This window comes from Trichosurus vulpecula, chromosome 2 (assembly GCF_011100635.1).
Source record: "Trichosurus vulpecula isolate mTriVul1 chromosome 2, mTriVul1.pri, whole genome shotgun sequence".
Lineage (NCBI taxonomy): Eukaryota > Metazoa > Chordata > Mammalia > Diprotodontia > Phalangeridae > Trichosurus > Trichosurus vulpecula.
Genome location: NC_050574.1, coordinates 121,948,514 through 121,965,543, shown reverse-complemented (window position 1 = coordinate 121,965,543; position 17,030 = coordinate 121,948,514). Strand labels below are relative to the sequence as shown.

The window sequence follows — 17,030 nt, the reverse complement described above, 5'->3', positions numbered from 1 at the left end:
AAACATATGGGAGAGGCTTTCTAAAACCTTAAAATATTTTGTAATAACAGCTCAAACATTTATAGTGCTTTAGAATAAACTTTAAAGTACTATATAAAGATAAGGGATTAAGGCTGTTTTCTTGGAGGTAAGGAGTAAAATCCTACAGGGTCTGTTTGCACTCAGAAGTAATACACTTGGCAGCTTGAATGAGTGAAACTAAAATCAGGTCTTATTTCTATAAAAAAAGGGGAAAATAAGTTAATTGGATTTTTGTACACAGAGACCTCACAGAAGTAGAGGCAGAGGGCCTGGGTGGCCTTAGTCTTGGTTGCTGTGCAGGCAGGTGTCTATCCCAAAGCTCTGGGCTCAGCTGGGCCTACCCCGCCCCTTGGGGTAGGTCTGTCCCTGGCCCAGGTGCTGAAGGATGGTGACACAGCCATGGGCACTGGTGCATCGTTGCAGGGGCTGTTGGTTTTCCAGACGCCCACTCAGTGGGTCAAAGGTGAAGGTCTTATCTGTGCCTTCTCCTCTTGAGTCCCGACCGCCAAGGACATAGATTCTTCTGCCACAAATGGTCACTCCACAGCTCTCCTGGAAGGTCAAGAGACAGACATGTACTCAGGCTTGGCACCTTTATCCCCACGCCTAGGCAGGCCAGCTCTAGCAGGGCAGAATTTTGGAATGTTAGAGTCAGGGAGTTATCATGATAGAACATCAGCATCATATGATCATCGTGGAATCATGAAATCTCAGAATTGTGTGAGCATTCATGCATGGACAGTTCCAGCTCTCCCACTAATCAGTGGTGTTACTCAGCAAATGACCCCGCCCTTCCCCGGGCCTCAGTTTCCTCTATGAAATGACGGGGCTAGATTTTCTCCTCTATAAGGTCCTGCCTCCCACCTCCTGGCTTTAAATTTTTCTGTGATTCTATATATATTTAATATAATATTGCAAAAGCTGAGAGTACCCTTCTAGAAGCTCCAAGCCCTTCGTCCTGCTCCTCATCTCCTTTGCCAAACTATGTCCTCTGCCTTGACCTTAGGAGGAGCCAGGCAGCCAACTCAGAATCAAAGTCAGGCAATTTGATTGCAAGTCAAGCAATCAAAGTCAAATTTTCCAATGAACTTTTGTTGTTTAGTCATGTCCAATTATCATGAGGCCATGGACTCATACTGTCCATGGGCTTGGCAAAGATCCTGAAGTGGTTTGCCATTTCAGTGAAGTGACTTGCCCAGGGTCACACAGCTAGTAAGTGTCTGGAGCCAGATTTGAACTAAGGTCTTCCTGACTCCAGGTCCAGTACTCTATCCACTAAGCCACCTGGCTGCCTCACACTGTGTGACTGGGAAAGTCAGCTACCCTCTCTGACTTCTGAAAACTGACCATCGGTTCTCTCCCTCTGTTAAATGGAGATGGTGACCATTGACTAGACTCCCTCACAAGGTTTTAGGGAAAGTCAAATGAGATTAGATGAGAAAATGCTTTGAAAAGTAAAAAGGAAAGAGGTTTGAAGTTCTATAGAATGTCAGTTCTAGAAGACACATTGAAACATGGAATGTCAGAACTGGAAATGCCTTAGAACAGAGAATGTCAGAGCTGGGAGGGGATTTAGAACACAGAATGTCAGAACTGAGAGGGCCCTTAGAACACAGAATGTCAGAGCTGGGAGGGACCTTAGAACATAGAATGTCAGTGCTGGGAGGGCCCTAGAACACAGAATGTCAGAGCTAGAAGGCCCCTTAGAACACAGAATGGCAGAGTTGGGTGGGGGTCTTAGAACACAGAATGGCAAATTGGGAAGGACCTTAGAATGTTGAATGTCAGCGCTAGGAGGGATGTAAGAGCAGAGTTTGTTAATATTTGTTTGTCATGGACCCTTTTGTCAGTTTAGTGAAGTCTATGGATCCCTTTTAAGAATAGTTTTTAAATGCATAAAAGTAAATGCATAGCATTACAAAAAAACCCCAAATTTCACTAAAATAAAGTTGTAGCTTTTTTCCCCGTCCAAAGCTATGGACCCCCTGACATCTGTCTATCCATGGTCTGTGGATTCCATTTTAAGAGCCCTGCCTTAGAAAACAGAAGGTCTGAATTGGAATGTATCTTAGGCCCCTGCAATATCAGGCATTACCTTGTCCCTTTGAGGCTTCCCCTACTCTCACATCATCCCCAAAAGGAGCCCAGATGGAACACAGACCACCTCCTTACCAGGGGCCCAGGGAGTGAAGCTGCCTCTGTCCAGAGATCTCTACGTGGATCATAGCTGAAGATCTTGCTCAGGAGACCCCCCACCACGTAGATGGTGTCATCCAGGGCTACAGCTTCTATGCACCTCTGGGTAAAGGGGGCTGGAGAAAGGAGGCTCCACTTGTCTTCCCCAGGATCAAAGCATTGCACCTGAGGGAGGAGGCCAGTAGGATCAGGTAGGGAGAAAGCCAGGTGGAGATGAGAGGGCCAGGGCTTCAGTCCTCCCAGCCACATAACACCTTTGTCTACAGACAAACGAAGAATGTTCTGCAAACCCTAAAGCCCTATATAAATTTGAGCTATTGTTATCATCATCATTATTAATAGTAATAATAAATGTAAGCTACAGTGTAATACTATATCCTTGCATAGAAAGCTGGGAAGTTTATTTAGACACATATGAGTTCTCAAACTGGGGTCCAGTGAACTTATCTTTTAAATATGTTGATAAGTCTATTTTAGGGAAGCCAGATGGCACAGTGGATAAAGTGCCCAGCCTGGAGTCAGGAAGATGTCTTCCTCAGGTCAAGTCTGGCCTCAGACACTTACTAGCTGTGTGACCCTGGGCAAGTCACTTAATCCTGTTTGCCTCAGTTCCTCATCTATAAAATGAGCTGGAGAAAGAAATATCAAACCACTCTAGTATCTCTGCCAAGAAAACCCCAAATGGAGTCATAAAGTCAGATATGACTGAATGAAAAACTATTTTAATGGAATTGATTTCTTTTGTAATTCTACATATTTCATTTTATACATTTAAAAACAAAATTCTGAACAGGGCCCCATAGGTTTTGCTAGACTACCAAAGGGGTCCATAATACAAAAAAGTTAGCATCCCCTAGATAGAGATTTTTCGAGCTAGAAGAAGCCCCAGAATAGATTATCAGAGCCTGATTTGGCCTTCACCCAAGACTTAATGGATCCTATCTCCACCTCCCTCAAATCTCTCCATTCCTACACTCATCGTCTTCATTCTGAATTTCATTGCTTCTCATTTGGACTATGGCAGTATCTTCCTCATCAGAGTCCCTGCCTTTTGTCCCTTTCCTCTTCACTCCATTCCTCCTGTAGCCACCAGAGGCATCTTCCTGATCCTGAGGTCTGACTGTGTCCTCTTTTGCTCAGAAAACTTCAGTGGGTCCTCACTGCCTACAGGACTGAGTCCAAACTCCTTGGGCTGGCATTCAAAATCTTCTGCATCCTAGTCTCAACTTCCCTTTTAATCTTCTGCTTGCTTTCCCATATTCTGTGCTCCACTCAAATGAAAGCCACATTACGGGAAGCGGCATAGTAAGGTGGAAAGAACCCTGGCTCTGGAGTCAAAGGACCTGAGTTCGAATCCTGCCTCTGACACTTATGGCCTGTGTGACCTGGGGCAAGAAGAGACCCACTTAACTTCTCACAGCCTCAGTTTCCTCATCTATAAAGTGAAGGTGCTCGACTGGATGGCCTCCGATGCCCCCTCCTGCTCTAGGTCTAATCCTATAACCACTTTTTTTCCTTCTCTATGGGTGCTGTGCTTTCTTGTCTGGGTGCCTCTGCTGAAGCTATCCCCAGCTCAGCCCGATCCCCTCCCCATCTCCACCAGGTCCCCTTTCCGCTCCTACTACCTCAGATAGAATGTAAGATGCTTTAAAAAAATTCATACATTTATTTATTTTTAGTTTTCAACATTCACTTCCATAAGATTTTGAGTTCTAAATTTTCTTCCCTTCCTTCCCCTCCCCACTTTTTAATACAGCATGCAATCTGATGCAGGCTATACATATACTGAATGTAAGATTCTTGAGGTCAGGGGCTGTTTTTGTTTTTGTATGCCCACTGCCTTGCACATAGTAGGTGATCATCAAAGGCTTGTTGGGTTGGATTAAACCCTCATCATCCTTCGGAGCCCAGCTTAGGTGCTACCTTCTTCAGAAAGCAAAAACAATCTTTCCTTTCCATATCATGACATGTCATTTGTTCTTCCCTTATGTTTCTCGTTTGTTTGTTTTCTGTGGGGGTAGGCAATTGGGATTAGGTCTTTTGCCCTGGGTCATACAGCTAGTAAGTGTATGAGGGCAGATTTGAACTCGGGTCCTCCTGACTCCAGGGCTGGTTGCTCTATCCACTGCGGCACTTAACTGCCCCCCTCCCTTACGTTTTTATCACCTTCTGTTTTTGGATTATAACTCTCAGTAATGTGTACATAGTCTTCCTACTAGGGCAAGAAACAGGTCTTGTCCAAGTCCGTCTCTCTCAGCACATGAAGCCTATGACAAATAAGTGCTTTTAAATTACTAGCTTTGGATCTGTGCAGTTGAATTGAACCAAGAGCTGTCAACCTAGACTAAGCTCAAGGGCCTTGTATTGGTCAGGAAGGAAGAGGATACCTGCTTGGAACCAGGAATCTCAGCTTCACCCTCTAGTAGACAGCAGTGGCCCTCCAGCCCTGGCAAGAGGCTCCAGAGGAAAGCTGTCATCCGCCCTCCCTCCACCCTAATCCCCTCTACCTCTTGCCTCCCCCATGCCCACTCCCTCCCCGGGCTCACCTTGTCTGTGTTGGCACTATCGTCCACAGCACCTCCAATCACATAGAGTTTATTACAGCAGGTCACCACAGCTGCTGAGCTCACAGCCTCCAGGAGCGGGGCCACAGGGGCCCAGGTGTTGGAGAAGGGGTCATAGCACTCCACGCTCCCCAGGCGGCGGCCACCATCAAAGCCTCCCACTGCATAGAGCTGGGAGATGGAGGAGGAGTCCCAGAGGACCAAGCGGTCAGTGTTGATGTCCTGCAGTGGCTCCCCACTGCCCACAGGGTCATCTCTGATTTGAGGCTTCCCCACTTACCTCTGTAGCCTGATCTCTCAACACTCCCCTGCTATATGAAGCCTCTGCTGTAACCCCTTAGTCCTTTCCTAGGTCCCTTCCCTGACTCCCCTCCTTCCTTCCCTTCCCTTCTCTTCCACACCCTTCTCCTCCTTCTCTACCCACTTAATGTTGTCCTCCCTTTAAGGTCCAGGTCAAATCCCACCTCCTTTAGGAAGTCTTTCCTCCAATCAGAACTCTTTAGTGTTTCCAGCCAGGACATAGATCTTTATGAGATCAGTGTGGCTTAGTGGAAGATATGCTGGACTTAAAGTCAGAAAGCCCAAAGACCTGGGTTCAAATCCCTCACTGAGCTGTACTGTGATTCTGGGTTAGTGTCTTCCCTCCTTGGGGACTCAGTTTCTTCTTACATAAAATAAAGAGGAAACCTTTTGTGGCCTCTTGTGCTTCTAAAGGTCTGTAAGTCTACAGTAAACTTCCAGAATGGTAACATTCTGTCCCAGGAGTCATGGGAACCTTGTTTGTATTTTCTTTTCTTTCCCTTGTGGGGGTGTGGTGGGGTGGGGTGGGGGAGGAAAATAGGTAAGGATTAGGTAGAAGTGGAGCAGGATGCCACAGCATGGGGAGGATTCCTAATGGCATTAAAAAAAAAATAATAAAGGAACAGGGAACTACAGATTGGATCAATGAGTTTGATCTAGCACCAATTACAAAAAGGCATGGGACGGTTCTAGGTCTGAAGTCTAGAAGTCCAAATTTTACAGAAACAAATTTGGATTCAGTCAAAAGGTTACACTTAAGGATCTAGAAGGCCACATGTGGCCTAAAGGCTGCTCTAACTGCCAAAGGACTGCAAGTGGTATCTGTACCCTGGGTCAAAGTCCCAAACACCCTACCCTGGTTATGGTTCTATTGAAGATGCCAATTTCACATGGGTCCAGAAAGGAGGGAGATGTAGGCCTGGAGAACTGTTAACTCCAGAGAATATCTTGGGAAGTTTCAGTCTGTTTAGGCTGGAACTGGGGAGATTCTGGCTCTTTACTTCTAATGGCCTTGCAATTTACAAATCTGCATATTATCTTTCCTTTATAAATCAACCCTAGAAATGAACCATCTCACTGAGATGGGGGGCAGAAGCGGGAGCAGGAGCAGATGGCAGGCTAGGGCATCCAGCTTTGGAGGCAGCAACAGCACCGGGAAGATAATTAGGGATAAAGTATAATGCAGAAACCAAGCAGGTTCAGGGGCCTGGAATAGGAGCTCAGGAATCAGGGAAGGTTTGGAAAGCAGTGAATAAAAAGATTCTCTGCACAAATTCTAAAGATCTGGGCCTTCCCATCCAAGGTTAGCTTGCGTCTGCTTTGTATGTGTCTTGTACGTGCTTACATACATACTACATGTTGTCTCCCCTGATTAAACTCTGTGTCCCTGGGGGCCACAGACTCTTTAGTTAACTCTTGGATTGAGAGCACAAGAGTGTATTTCTCGGGTTTATTAATTAGGGGAAAGATAACAGTAATAATAGCTAGCTCTGGCCAGGTCAGTCTTCTCCTGGATCTCTAGCTAGCATTAACATAGCACTTTGAGGTCTATAAAGTACTTTACAAATACTATCTTATTTGATCCTCACAACTACCCTGGGAGGGAGGTCTGGGCTGTTATATCCCCATTTTACCACCAGGGAGGTTTCGCTGTGAGCCTTGGGAGGGAAGAGCAGGGAATAAGTATTTATGAAGTGCTTACTATGTGCCAGGCATAGTGCTAAGTGCTTTTACAAATACTGTCTCATTTGATCAGCCAGCCCACTCCCCTGGCCTAGGGATATCCTTGTTGTTGTCCTTGCCATGGGGCTGCCAGCCTCATACACCCCCTAGATCTGTGGGACTCTTTGGACTTGGCCTTGGAATGTAACTTTTCATAGGGCAGCTCCGGGAGACCCAAGAGGGTTGGTGACCCAGATGGCGGGGTTCACCTACCCGCCCTTGCAGGACTGCCATCTTGTGCCTCCACCTGCCCTCATTCAGGGAGGCTGCCCTGACCCAAGTGTGCAGCTGATATCGGAACATCCAGAGGTCACGGCTGTGGATGTGGCCACCTGCCAAGAGAGAACCATAGAGAAGACCTTGGAATATGGAACAGAGAGTGTCTGACCTGGAAGGGACCTTAGAACAGAAAACAAATCATGTTGGCAATGGAAGAGTTCTTAGAAACGAATGATGTCGGCGATGGAAGAGATCTTAGAAACGAATGATGTCGGCGATGGAAGAGATCTTAGAAACGAATGATGTCGGCTATGGAAGAGATCTTAGAAACGAACGATGTTGGCTATGGAAGAGATCTCAGACACAAGTGATGTTGGTGATGGAGGAGATCTTAGACACAAATGATGCTGGTGATGGAGGAGATCTTAGAAACGAATGATGTCGGCGATGGAAGAGATCTTAGAAACGAATGATGTCGGCGATGGAAGAGATCTTAGAAACGAATGACATTGGCTATGGAAGAGATCTCAGACACAAATGATGCTGGTGATGGAGGAGATCTTAGAAACAAATGATGTTGGTGATGGAGGAGATCATAGAAAAGAGAATGTCAGAGCTTGGATGGACCTCGGGTCCTAGAGTGGTAGAGCAGGAAGCGGCGAGATGAACTCACTTAATTCAACCTCACCCTTTTAGAGAAGGGGTCATTTAGGGCCAGGGAACAGAAGGGATTTGCTCAAGGTCACACAGTCCATGTAGATCATGCCAGTAAGTGGCATTAGTTTCCCTCTTGGATCAGTCCGCCACCTTCCTATATAACACAGACAAATCTCATCCCTTCTCTGGACCTCAGTCTCCCTATCTGTAAACTGACAAATTGGCCTACATTGTCTTCAGGCTCATTTTTATCTCTAAGTTATACATTCTGGGTGGGGAGGTGGGGGCAGCAGTGGAGCAGGAGGAGAGGAGGAAACTGAGCCCAGTTGCTTCAGGCTCTCTCGTGGGTGGAAAGGTGATGCTGGAGGGCTGGAAGAAGCCTCTGTCCCCAAGCTCTCAGCCAATCCAAGCAGGGTTGTGATGGGCCCTGGGTGGGCACCCTGCCCTCACCTGAGAGGTAGATATCGTTCTTCATGGCACACATGGCAAACTCAGACTTGGTGCAGCCGGGGACGCTAGGCAGCGTCTTCCACTGGCGGCTCCATGGATGATAGGCACCCGCGAAGGGGAGTGTCAGGAGCCCTGTCCTGTCACAGCCACCGACCACCACGATCACTTCAGCCAGATCCATGAACCTAGTACCAGGAGGGAGGGAGGGAGCCAGCTGCCCTTCTCTGGACTGCCCAGGAAGAGACCGGGATGTCCACTAATCTCTCAGACAGCTGACTGGCTTTCTCTCCACCATTAATCTCACCCTTTGGCAACTGATCTGCATACACCCCAGTGATCCCTCCAGAGCATTGATTACTTCCCCCTCAGAAATGATCACTAATCCCATTTATCCACCTGGAGATTGTCCCCTCAGGCCACTGACCCAAGTCCTACAGATTTAGGCTATCCCTGAATACTAATTCCATTGACTTTCAGCCTAATGGCTTCCTCAGTTTAATGATGACCAACCTATCTGATCCCTAAGTTACTGACCCCCATCCCACTGACACACTGATCTCACTGACCATTCAGACTACTAACCATTGAACACTCTGATGTCTCAGGGACTGACCTTTCAGGCCACTGACCATTAATCGTGCTGAGCTCCAAAATTTTATAAAAAGTGAATGTTAAAAATTTTCTTTACATGTAATTAAAAAGATACTATTTTTAAAAAATCATGCTGAGCTCCACTCTATAGCCCCCCGCCCCCATCCTGGCTTTCTCCCTCCCTCATCTCCACAGACCCCTAACCACTAATTCTGATGACCTTTCATTGAGTCTATCAATCATTATTCTACCTGATTCCACTGACCAATCAGCCACCCTCCTAATTTTCATTTGTCATCACTTTCACTGACTGATACTTCTGTTGATTTTACTCAATCCCAAGGCTCCCCAGAGCAGGAGCTAAAGGACCCCCCCTACCTCCTGGGGGTTGCCCTCCATGAGCTGCCCTCCCTCCCGAGGATGAAGCACTGGCGGGCCTCCAGCAGAAGTGGGTGGCACTCACGGCTGGCCCGAACCATCTCATCAGCCTCTACCTTCTCCAGGAAGTAGGCTGGGGCCAGTAAGGGAAGCCGAACCTGCTCTAACAGGCAGGGCAGCTGTCCATGCCTGGAAGGAGGGTCATGGCGCACCCAGCGCATGACAGCCTCAAACACAGCCTCCTCTCTAGTAACCGCAAGCCTCTCGTCAGCCAGCAGCTCAGCCACCTGGGCCAGCTCCAGCTTCAGGAACTCAGGCTGGAAGGAGACTTCTGGAAATGCCTGGCGTAGCACCCGGCGGCTCCCCTCTGCCAGTGAGGGCAGGGAGAAAGTCTGAGCCAGCCTGAGAAAAACCAGGCAATTCTCTGGTCCAAGTCGGCCCTCCAGGAAGTTGGCACAGGCCTCCCGAAGTGGAATCACCCCCAGCAGGTCAGACAGGGCCAGCAGAGCAGCTGCATCCTCCTCCAACAGGCTTATGCCAGCCCCATAGAGGTGGTCCAAGAGCAGGCCCAGGACTCCTGGGGAGACTTGAGGAAGGGGTACCACGTCCTCCTGGGGCCCACCACCAGCAAATAGGGCCTGGAAGTAGGTGCTACCAGCTGACAGGGCTGCACGGTGACAAGGAAAGTCACAGTCACCAGCCCGTAGGACCACGTCCGTGAGGGTACCTCGGAGCTGGGACACATTGAGGGTCTGCAGGACGTGCTGGTCATGGTCAGAGCTAATGCAGGGCACAGCATGGGATGGATGGTCTGAGTGAGATTCTGCTTCCTTATTGGTAGGGCTCTCAGGCATCCTGTTTTATTAAAAATAAACAAGTGAGAAATGACTTTTCTCCTTGACTTTTCAAAAGATTGAAGGAGGGAGGGCAAAGGAGATGAAGTGGGTTGTGACCCCATCTTTCAGGGTCCAGCTTGAGGTCCTTTGCCTTGACTACTCGAGCACTCACTCAGAGAGTGATCATATGCTTCAATTCAACCCAAGCCAACAAACATTAATTAAATGTCTATTTCGTGTTCTAGATATTGGGGAACCAAAGACACCTATTCTATCCCCTGTTCTCCAGGGATGTAACTTTATTCTCATTGCCTCTCACTTGGACAGTTACAATAACCTTGTAATTGGGTTCTTAGCTTCCAGTCTCTCCCCTATCCAGATCTGTCCTCCACAGAACTTCCAAATTTATACTCTGAAAACACGGATCTGACACGGCACTCCCCTACTCAAAAATCTTCAGTGACCCTAGAATAAAATACAAAATCCTCAGCTTGGCACTTAGGGCCCTCCACGGCCCAGCTCCATATACCTCCCCTTCACGCCTTCACCATTCCACTCAAACTGGGCTTACTAGCCCATGTGTGCATATCCATCTGGCCCTTTCATAGGCTGCCTCCATGTTTGGAATGCACGCCTTCTCTCTGTCCCTCCACCAAAAAGAATCTTTTCTCAAAACATAACCCAGGAGTCACTCTCTACAAGAGGCTTTTTCTGATACAGCATTTAGCATAGTACCTGGCACATAGTAGGCATTTAATAAATGTTTATTGACTGACTGAAAGATCCTCCAGTTATTAGTGTTATCTCTGGTCTAAATATTCTCAGTTCCTTCAGCTTCTCCTATGGCATAGTTTCTAGTCCTCTCACCATTCTAGGCAACCTCCATTATTCAAAGAGGGTTTGACCCTTTCTTGATCTTGGATGGGGCAGCTAGGTGGCACAGTGGATAGAGTTCTGGGCCTGGAGTCAAGACGACTCATCTTCCTGAGTACAAATCCAGTCCCAGACACTTACTATCTGTGTGACCCTGGGCAAGTCATTCTCTCTGTCTCAGTTTCCTCAATTGTAAAATGAGCTGGAGAAGGAAATGGCAAACCACCAGTATCTTTGCTGAGAAAACTCCAAATGGGGTCACAAAGAGTCAGACATGACTAAAAAAAAAAAGACTGAACAACAACAAAGATTTTGTATAGTCATCCTTGCACTCTCTACTTCATAGGACCTCAGTGAGGAAAGTGGTCTACAGACTGTAACACTTATGGAAATGAGTGTTATTTTTATTGTTAAACGACCTGATATAATGGAAAGAGAAATGAACTGGAATGAGGAGTTCTGGTCTCAGCTCTGACATTTACTAGCATGCGACCTTGGGAAAATCATTTCCCCTGTGCAGCGTTTCGTTTCCTCACCTGTCAAATGAGGGCATCTGTTTTCCAGACCTAAATTACCCAGGGATTAGTAAAATATCTAAGTCTTGGACTGCTGCTCTCTCTGTAGTCTCAGTTGCAATGGAGGAACAGAATGTGCAAGGAGGAAAAAGAAAGAAGAGTCTGCCTGGATGCAAGTCATGCTCTTTGGGCCTCAGTTTGTTTATCTGTAAAATACTGGGGCAGGAATGGAATGGAAGGATCAGAGCTAGAACCTAGGATGGCTGCCACACCATCTTCTGGGACCTGGCTACCCACTGGGGTAGGTTCTTCCTGATCTGTTTACTGGTCCAAGGACTGATCCCTCAGGGTGTCTGGAATCACTGGGTGGGATCAGTCACCACCACCAATCACTACCACCTCATCTCCCAGATCGTACCCTCAGCCCTGGCCCTTCCAAGTACCCATCCTGCTCTGCCCTCCCTTTCCTCAGTGGCCTCTCTCTTCTATTCTTCGATTCCATTCATCCTAGACCCTTTGCTTTATACATTCCTTCAAGTTTTTGGTGTTCACTGAAATCTTATTCCTAAATCTGGCATCTTCTCGAAAGCTTTTGGCTCCTTTTCTTATGTCTGATGACAAACAGGGCCAGGAGGAGGAGCCAGTTCCACTTTCAGACTGCACCCCGCTCTTGCCACCATTACTCAACAACCACCTGCCTCTTCTCTCAGGTTCACTCAGTTCTGGGCCCAGTCCAGGTCCTTGAGGCTGTTCCCTATGGACCTCCGGTTCATTCTTCGTCCTCCCAGTAAGTTCATCATTTGGTTCCTAGTCTTCTCTTCTGCCTCAGCTCCCTTTATAGACATCCCTCCTCTCCATCCCCCTCTCTTAATGGCCTCTGTCTCCTGTCTTCCTCAGCACAGGGGTAGCACCATAGGATCCAAGATGTAGAACTTAGAGGAACCCCAGAGGTCATCGGATCCAACCCCTTTATTTCACAGAGGAGGAAATTGAAGGTCAGAGAGGTTAAATAACTTGCCCAGGTCACAGAGACAGTAAATGTCAAAGGTGAGATTTGAACCCAGGTCTTCTTAGTTGGGCATTTTATCTACCATGCCATGCTGTCACCGTCATTATACTTTAGATACTGCTTCCTCCTCCCCACCAACTCAACTGAATTTTCTTTAGGTGTCTGTTCCTGGTTATGAGAGGAGGAAAAAGGCTTCCCTGACAGCATCTCAGCTTCCCTTCTTTCTCCCCACATGACCCAAATCAGAGTCCTGTCCAAGATCAGCCTAGTCTCCCCACCTTGTGGCTGGGGGTACAAAGGGGCTGGCCTCTGTTGAAGAAGACTGCTGGGAGGAGGGTCCAAGGTCATCTAGTCCCATCTCCCTCCTGGTTCAGGAATCTTTAACTCCTTGGGCATATCCCATGACAAGGAGTGTACAGCCTTCTGAAGCTGATTGGAAAGTCAGCAAAGCATAGTGGATAAGGCACTGGGTACTGGAGTCAGGGAGACAGGTTCAAGACCTGCCTCAGATACTAGCTGTCTGACTGTCAGATCATAATCTGATAGCCAATTGTGGGTCAGCTCTGATTGGGACAAAGTCTTAATATAAGTAGAAATCTAACATATTGGATTTATCTAATGCCTAACTTCACCCCCAACACTCCGAGTTCTGCCCTCAAGGGACAAGCAGAAAAAAATCTGCTCACTCTGCCCTGTCAGCCCTGCAAATTCTTGAAGACAGTGATCCCAACTTCCAAGCCTTCTCTTCCCTGGGCTTTAAATATAACAGTTCCATCAACTGATACTCATCTGATCGACTTGTGTCCCTTTCTCATCTTGGTTTGCCTTCCTCTGGATACCTCCAGATTGTTACTGCCCCTCAGTGAACTTCAAGACACCAATAGGAAAAAAAAAGGGAAATGTACTAATTCTGGGACACAGACACAGTGAACAAACATTTATAAAGCCCTTGCTATGCTAGGTGCCTGGGCAGGATCACAGATTTAGAGCTGGAAGGGACCTAAGAGATACCTAACCCCATCCTTTCATTTTTACAGATCAAGAAATTGACCCCCAGAGGCTGACCTCTTCAGAAGTGTAAGGCCTGGGGTTAGAACTTGTGTCTTCTTTAAGGCTAAGTTCAGAACGCTGTCCTGTAGGGACAGACACCAGCACAGGAACACAGGCACACAGAACACACAGACGCAAAGAAAGATACACACACTGGGGACACCCGAACGAGCGCACACAGGCAGAGTCACCCAGCTGACCTGTCAGCCTCTGCCCCGGCGCAGCTGGGATGCGCTGGACCTACCTGGAGTTCACCTGGCTGGTCTCTCGGGAGCGCCACCCGCTTGGTCTCACACCTCCGCCCAAGCCCAGCCTAATCCGCCCCCGCGCTACAGCCCTCTCCGGATCAGGCTGAGAGTGAGAGGACAAAGCCTCATAGCCTCACGGGGGAGGAGAAAAGGGGGAGAGTCCCGGAGAGGGGCGGGGAAAGAGCTTTTGTTCCTTTCTGTTGACCTGAAGGGGCTCCTTGACGTACACGTGGCTGTGTTTGTTACTGTGATCATGTGTGATTGTGTCCCTCAGTGTGCGATTCTTGTGTATATGTGTGTGCATCTCTGGGTGACTGAGGTCGTGTATCGCTATGGTCATGGTTGCGTTTATCACTAGGACCCTATGCGGAGATCTGCGTCTGTATGTGTGCCAGTGAATATGCATTTATTAAGTAACTACTGAGTTCTAGACACTGGAGGAGATAGATAAAAATAAAAGGACAAAAGACAGTCTCTTTTCTCAAGGATCCCAATCTATAGAGCGGCAAACAATTTTATGTGAACAAGACAAATTGGGGGTAGTCTCCGAGGGAAAGGCACTACGATTGAGGATGGGGAAAGGCTTTTTTGCAGAAGATGGGATTTTAGGATTTTAGCTGGGACTTGAAAGAAGACAGGAGAAGGGAGATGAGTATGGAGAGTGATCTAGGCTTTCAGAACAACCAGTGAAAACGCAGTGAGTAGAGGTGGAATGCCTTGTTCCAGGATAAGCAAAGAGGGTGGTGCTGGAGGTGATAAGCAGACACTGGACTTTATTGAATGGTGTGTGTGTGTGTGTGTGTGTGTGTGTGTGTGAGAGAGAGAGAGAGAGAGAGAGAGAGAGAGAGAGAGAGAGAGGACGATCTATTTGACAGCTGGGTGGAGGATGGACTGGAGTGGGCAGAAACCTGAGGCAGGGAGACCAAGCACAAGGTCACTGCGATAGTTCAGGTGTAAGGTGATGGGAGTCTGCTCCTATGATGGTGGCAGTATCTGAAGAAAGGGGTGTAGGTAAACAAGAGATTTGAAGAAGGTAAAATCAATGGGACTTGGCCACAGATTGGATATGGGGTGAGGGAGGAGACAGGATGAGTTAAGGATACCTAGGATTTCAAATCTGGGTGACTGAGAGGATGGTGACGCTTTTGACTGTAATAGGGAAGTGAGGGAGAGGGAATGATTTTGGTGAAAAGACAATAAATTGTTTTAGATGCATTAAGTTTAAGTTATTTATGAAGCATCTAGTTCGAGATTTCAACTAGGTAGTTAGAGATGCAAGTCTGGGGGTTAGGACTGAATAAATAGATCTAAGAATCATTGCCATGGAGATGATAGGCAGCTAGGTGGCATAGAAGGTAGAGTACTGGACATGGAGTAAGGAAGACCTGAATTCAAGTCTAGCCTCCAATACTTGCTATGTGACTCTGGGCAACTTATTTAGCCCCTGCCTGTTTCCTCCTCTGTAAAATAAGGAAGTTGGACCCGGTCCTCTGAGGTCCAACTGGAAATTATGATCCTAAAGCCATATCTGTATCCAATTTCATGTTTGTATAGCATTTGTGTCTGTGTCTGTCCCTGTGTGTAGGCAAAGGAGAAGGTCACTTACCAATTCCAAGTCTCCCTTTGGAGCACAGACACAAGGAACAAAGCTGGAGGCCTCCCATACCATTCCCAATCCCACAACTCCTGGGAGAGTAGGGGAGGCTGGGGAATGGGGTGAGGGAGAGGAATAGAAGAGGACCTTTTGAGTTAGAGGTGAGAATGGAGAGCCTTCTTGGTGCTGTGGAAAGAGCCCTACCATAGGGAGATGACATGCTATGGTGTGTATCCTATGTGACCTTGGATAGGTCCGGTAACCTTTTAGAACCTCAGTTTCCTCTCCTGTAAAATAAAGAGGGGGTGGTCTCCGAGGTCCCTTAGAGTTCTAAATCTTATGATCTTAAGGCAAATATGAGTCTTGGTTTAAAAAAAATAAGGCATTAGATAACATCTAAGATCTCTCCTAGATGAACAAACTGAGGTACACAAAGGTGAGTGACTAGCTCAAGGTCACACAGCTAGCAAGTGGCAAGAGTCAGGATTTGAACTCTAGTCTTTTGATTCCAAATCCATCCTCTTATTGGAATTCTGTGATTGGGGAGAAGAGAGCATAGCACAGGGGAGGTGAAAGAAGGAAGGCAGAGAGAAGAGGAGAGAAGGGGAGGCTGTTGGAAAATGCCCTGGACTTGGAATGGACTTGGGTTTAAATCCCTGCTCTGAGGTTTACCATTTATTTGACTTTATCTAATCTTAATCTCTCTAAATTTTAGTTTCTCTAACAGTAAAATGAGGGGATTAAGCTTGGTCCTTTAGCTCCCTTTAGTCATATGGATTTATTTTAAAATGTGTATTGCCCAGTGCTGAGCCCCACTCCTTAATGGAGACTAGGAGCTAGGTGGTATTTGGGGACAGATCCAAAGCTAGACCCGGATCCAATACTAGAGTTAGAATAAGGCTCCAGGAAATTTAAAGTTCCTATGTTTTTGCAAATCCTCTCACTCAAAAGTTTGGAGGAAGACTAGCTAGTCTTCCTTCAATGCAGGTCATTGAAGTACCCAGAATCCTTCTCTCACCTCCCACCTGCAGGAAAAGCAGAGCTAGGGGAGGGTATTTAGACCAACCTCCCTCCCATTGCTGAAATCCTCTTTTATAGTCTCCTTGACTGGGCCATCCATCACCTGCTTGGACCTGGAACCATGTATGATGAGCTCACTACTTCATGAGACGCCTATTGTGTCATAGAAACTTCTGATTGAGTTGAAGTTTACCTTATTCCTCTCAGGACTTTCTCTGCCTTGCCCCGCATCCTCATTGAGTTCCCTTTGTGCTCCCCCACTAGAATGTAAGCTTGAGGGCCAGGACTATCTCTCTCTACTAGTATCTGTATCCTTAGCATTTTAGCTCAGTACCTGATACACAGTAAGCGCTTAATAAATGGTTGTTGACTTCTCTCTCTGTACCATGTACCCTTTACCCCAGTTATCTGGGGTCATAAAGAATGCATCTTCATCACCCCTTAATGGACCCAGTTCTTCCATCTGGGGTCACACAGAATCTATCCCTTTAGATAGCTGAACACAGAGCTCAGGTCTCACTTGTAAGGTTTTTCTTCATCAGGTTCAATAGCAAATACGGCTTCTCTCCCCATCCCCCATACAGCCGTTCACAGACTGGGAAATGTGGCTCATCTGGAAGGCAGTAAAGGCACTGTTGACTCTGAGGTTCTCAACTCCTGGCTTTGTTATTGCTTCTCTACCACTGACTCCCTAGCAAGGTGACCTCAATTCCCTTCCCTTCCCTTCCCTTCCCTTTTCTTCCCTTCCCTTCCCTTCCCTTCCCTTCCCTTCCCTTCTCTTCCCTTC

At 47.2% G+C, this 17,030-nt stretch overlaps 1 protein-coding gene across 1 annotated transcript; it reads right to left on the bottom strand.

The window, feature by feature from the left end:
* Positions 1–330: 330 nt before the first annotated feature.
* On the bottom strand, positions 331–9,952 carry KLHL35 (kelch like family member 35). Its single transcript, XM_036742663.1, has 6 exons — positions 9,099–9,952; positions 8,130–8,314; positions 7,017–7,135; positions 4,764–4,952; positions 2,194–2,382; positions 331–573 (listed from the first exon to the last, which is right to left on the bottom strand). The coding sequence occupies exons 1-6, from the start codon at positions 9,950–9,952 to the stop codon at positions 349–351; spliced, it is 1,761 nt and encodes a 586-aa protein (XP_036598558.1). The 3' UTR covers positions 331–348.
* Positions 9,953–17,030: the final 7,078 nt, after the last annotated feature.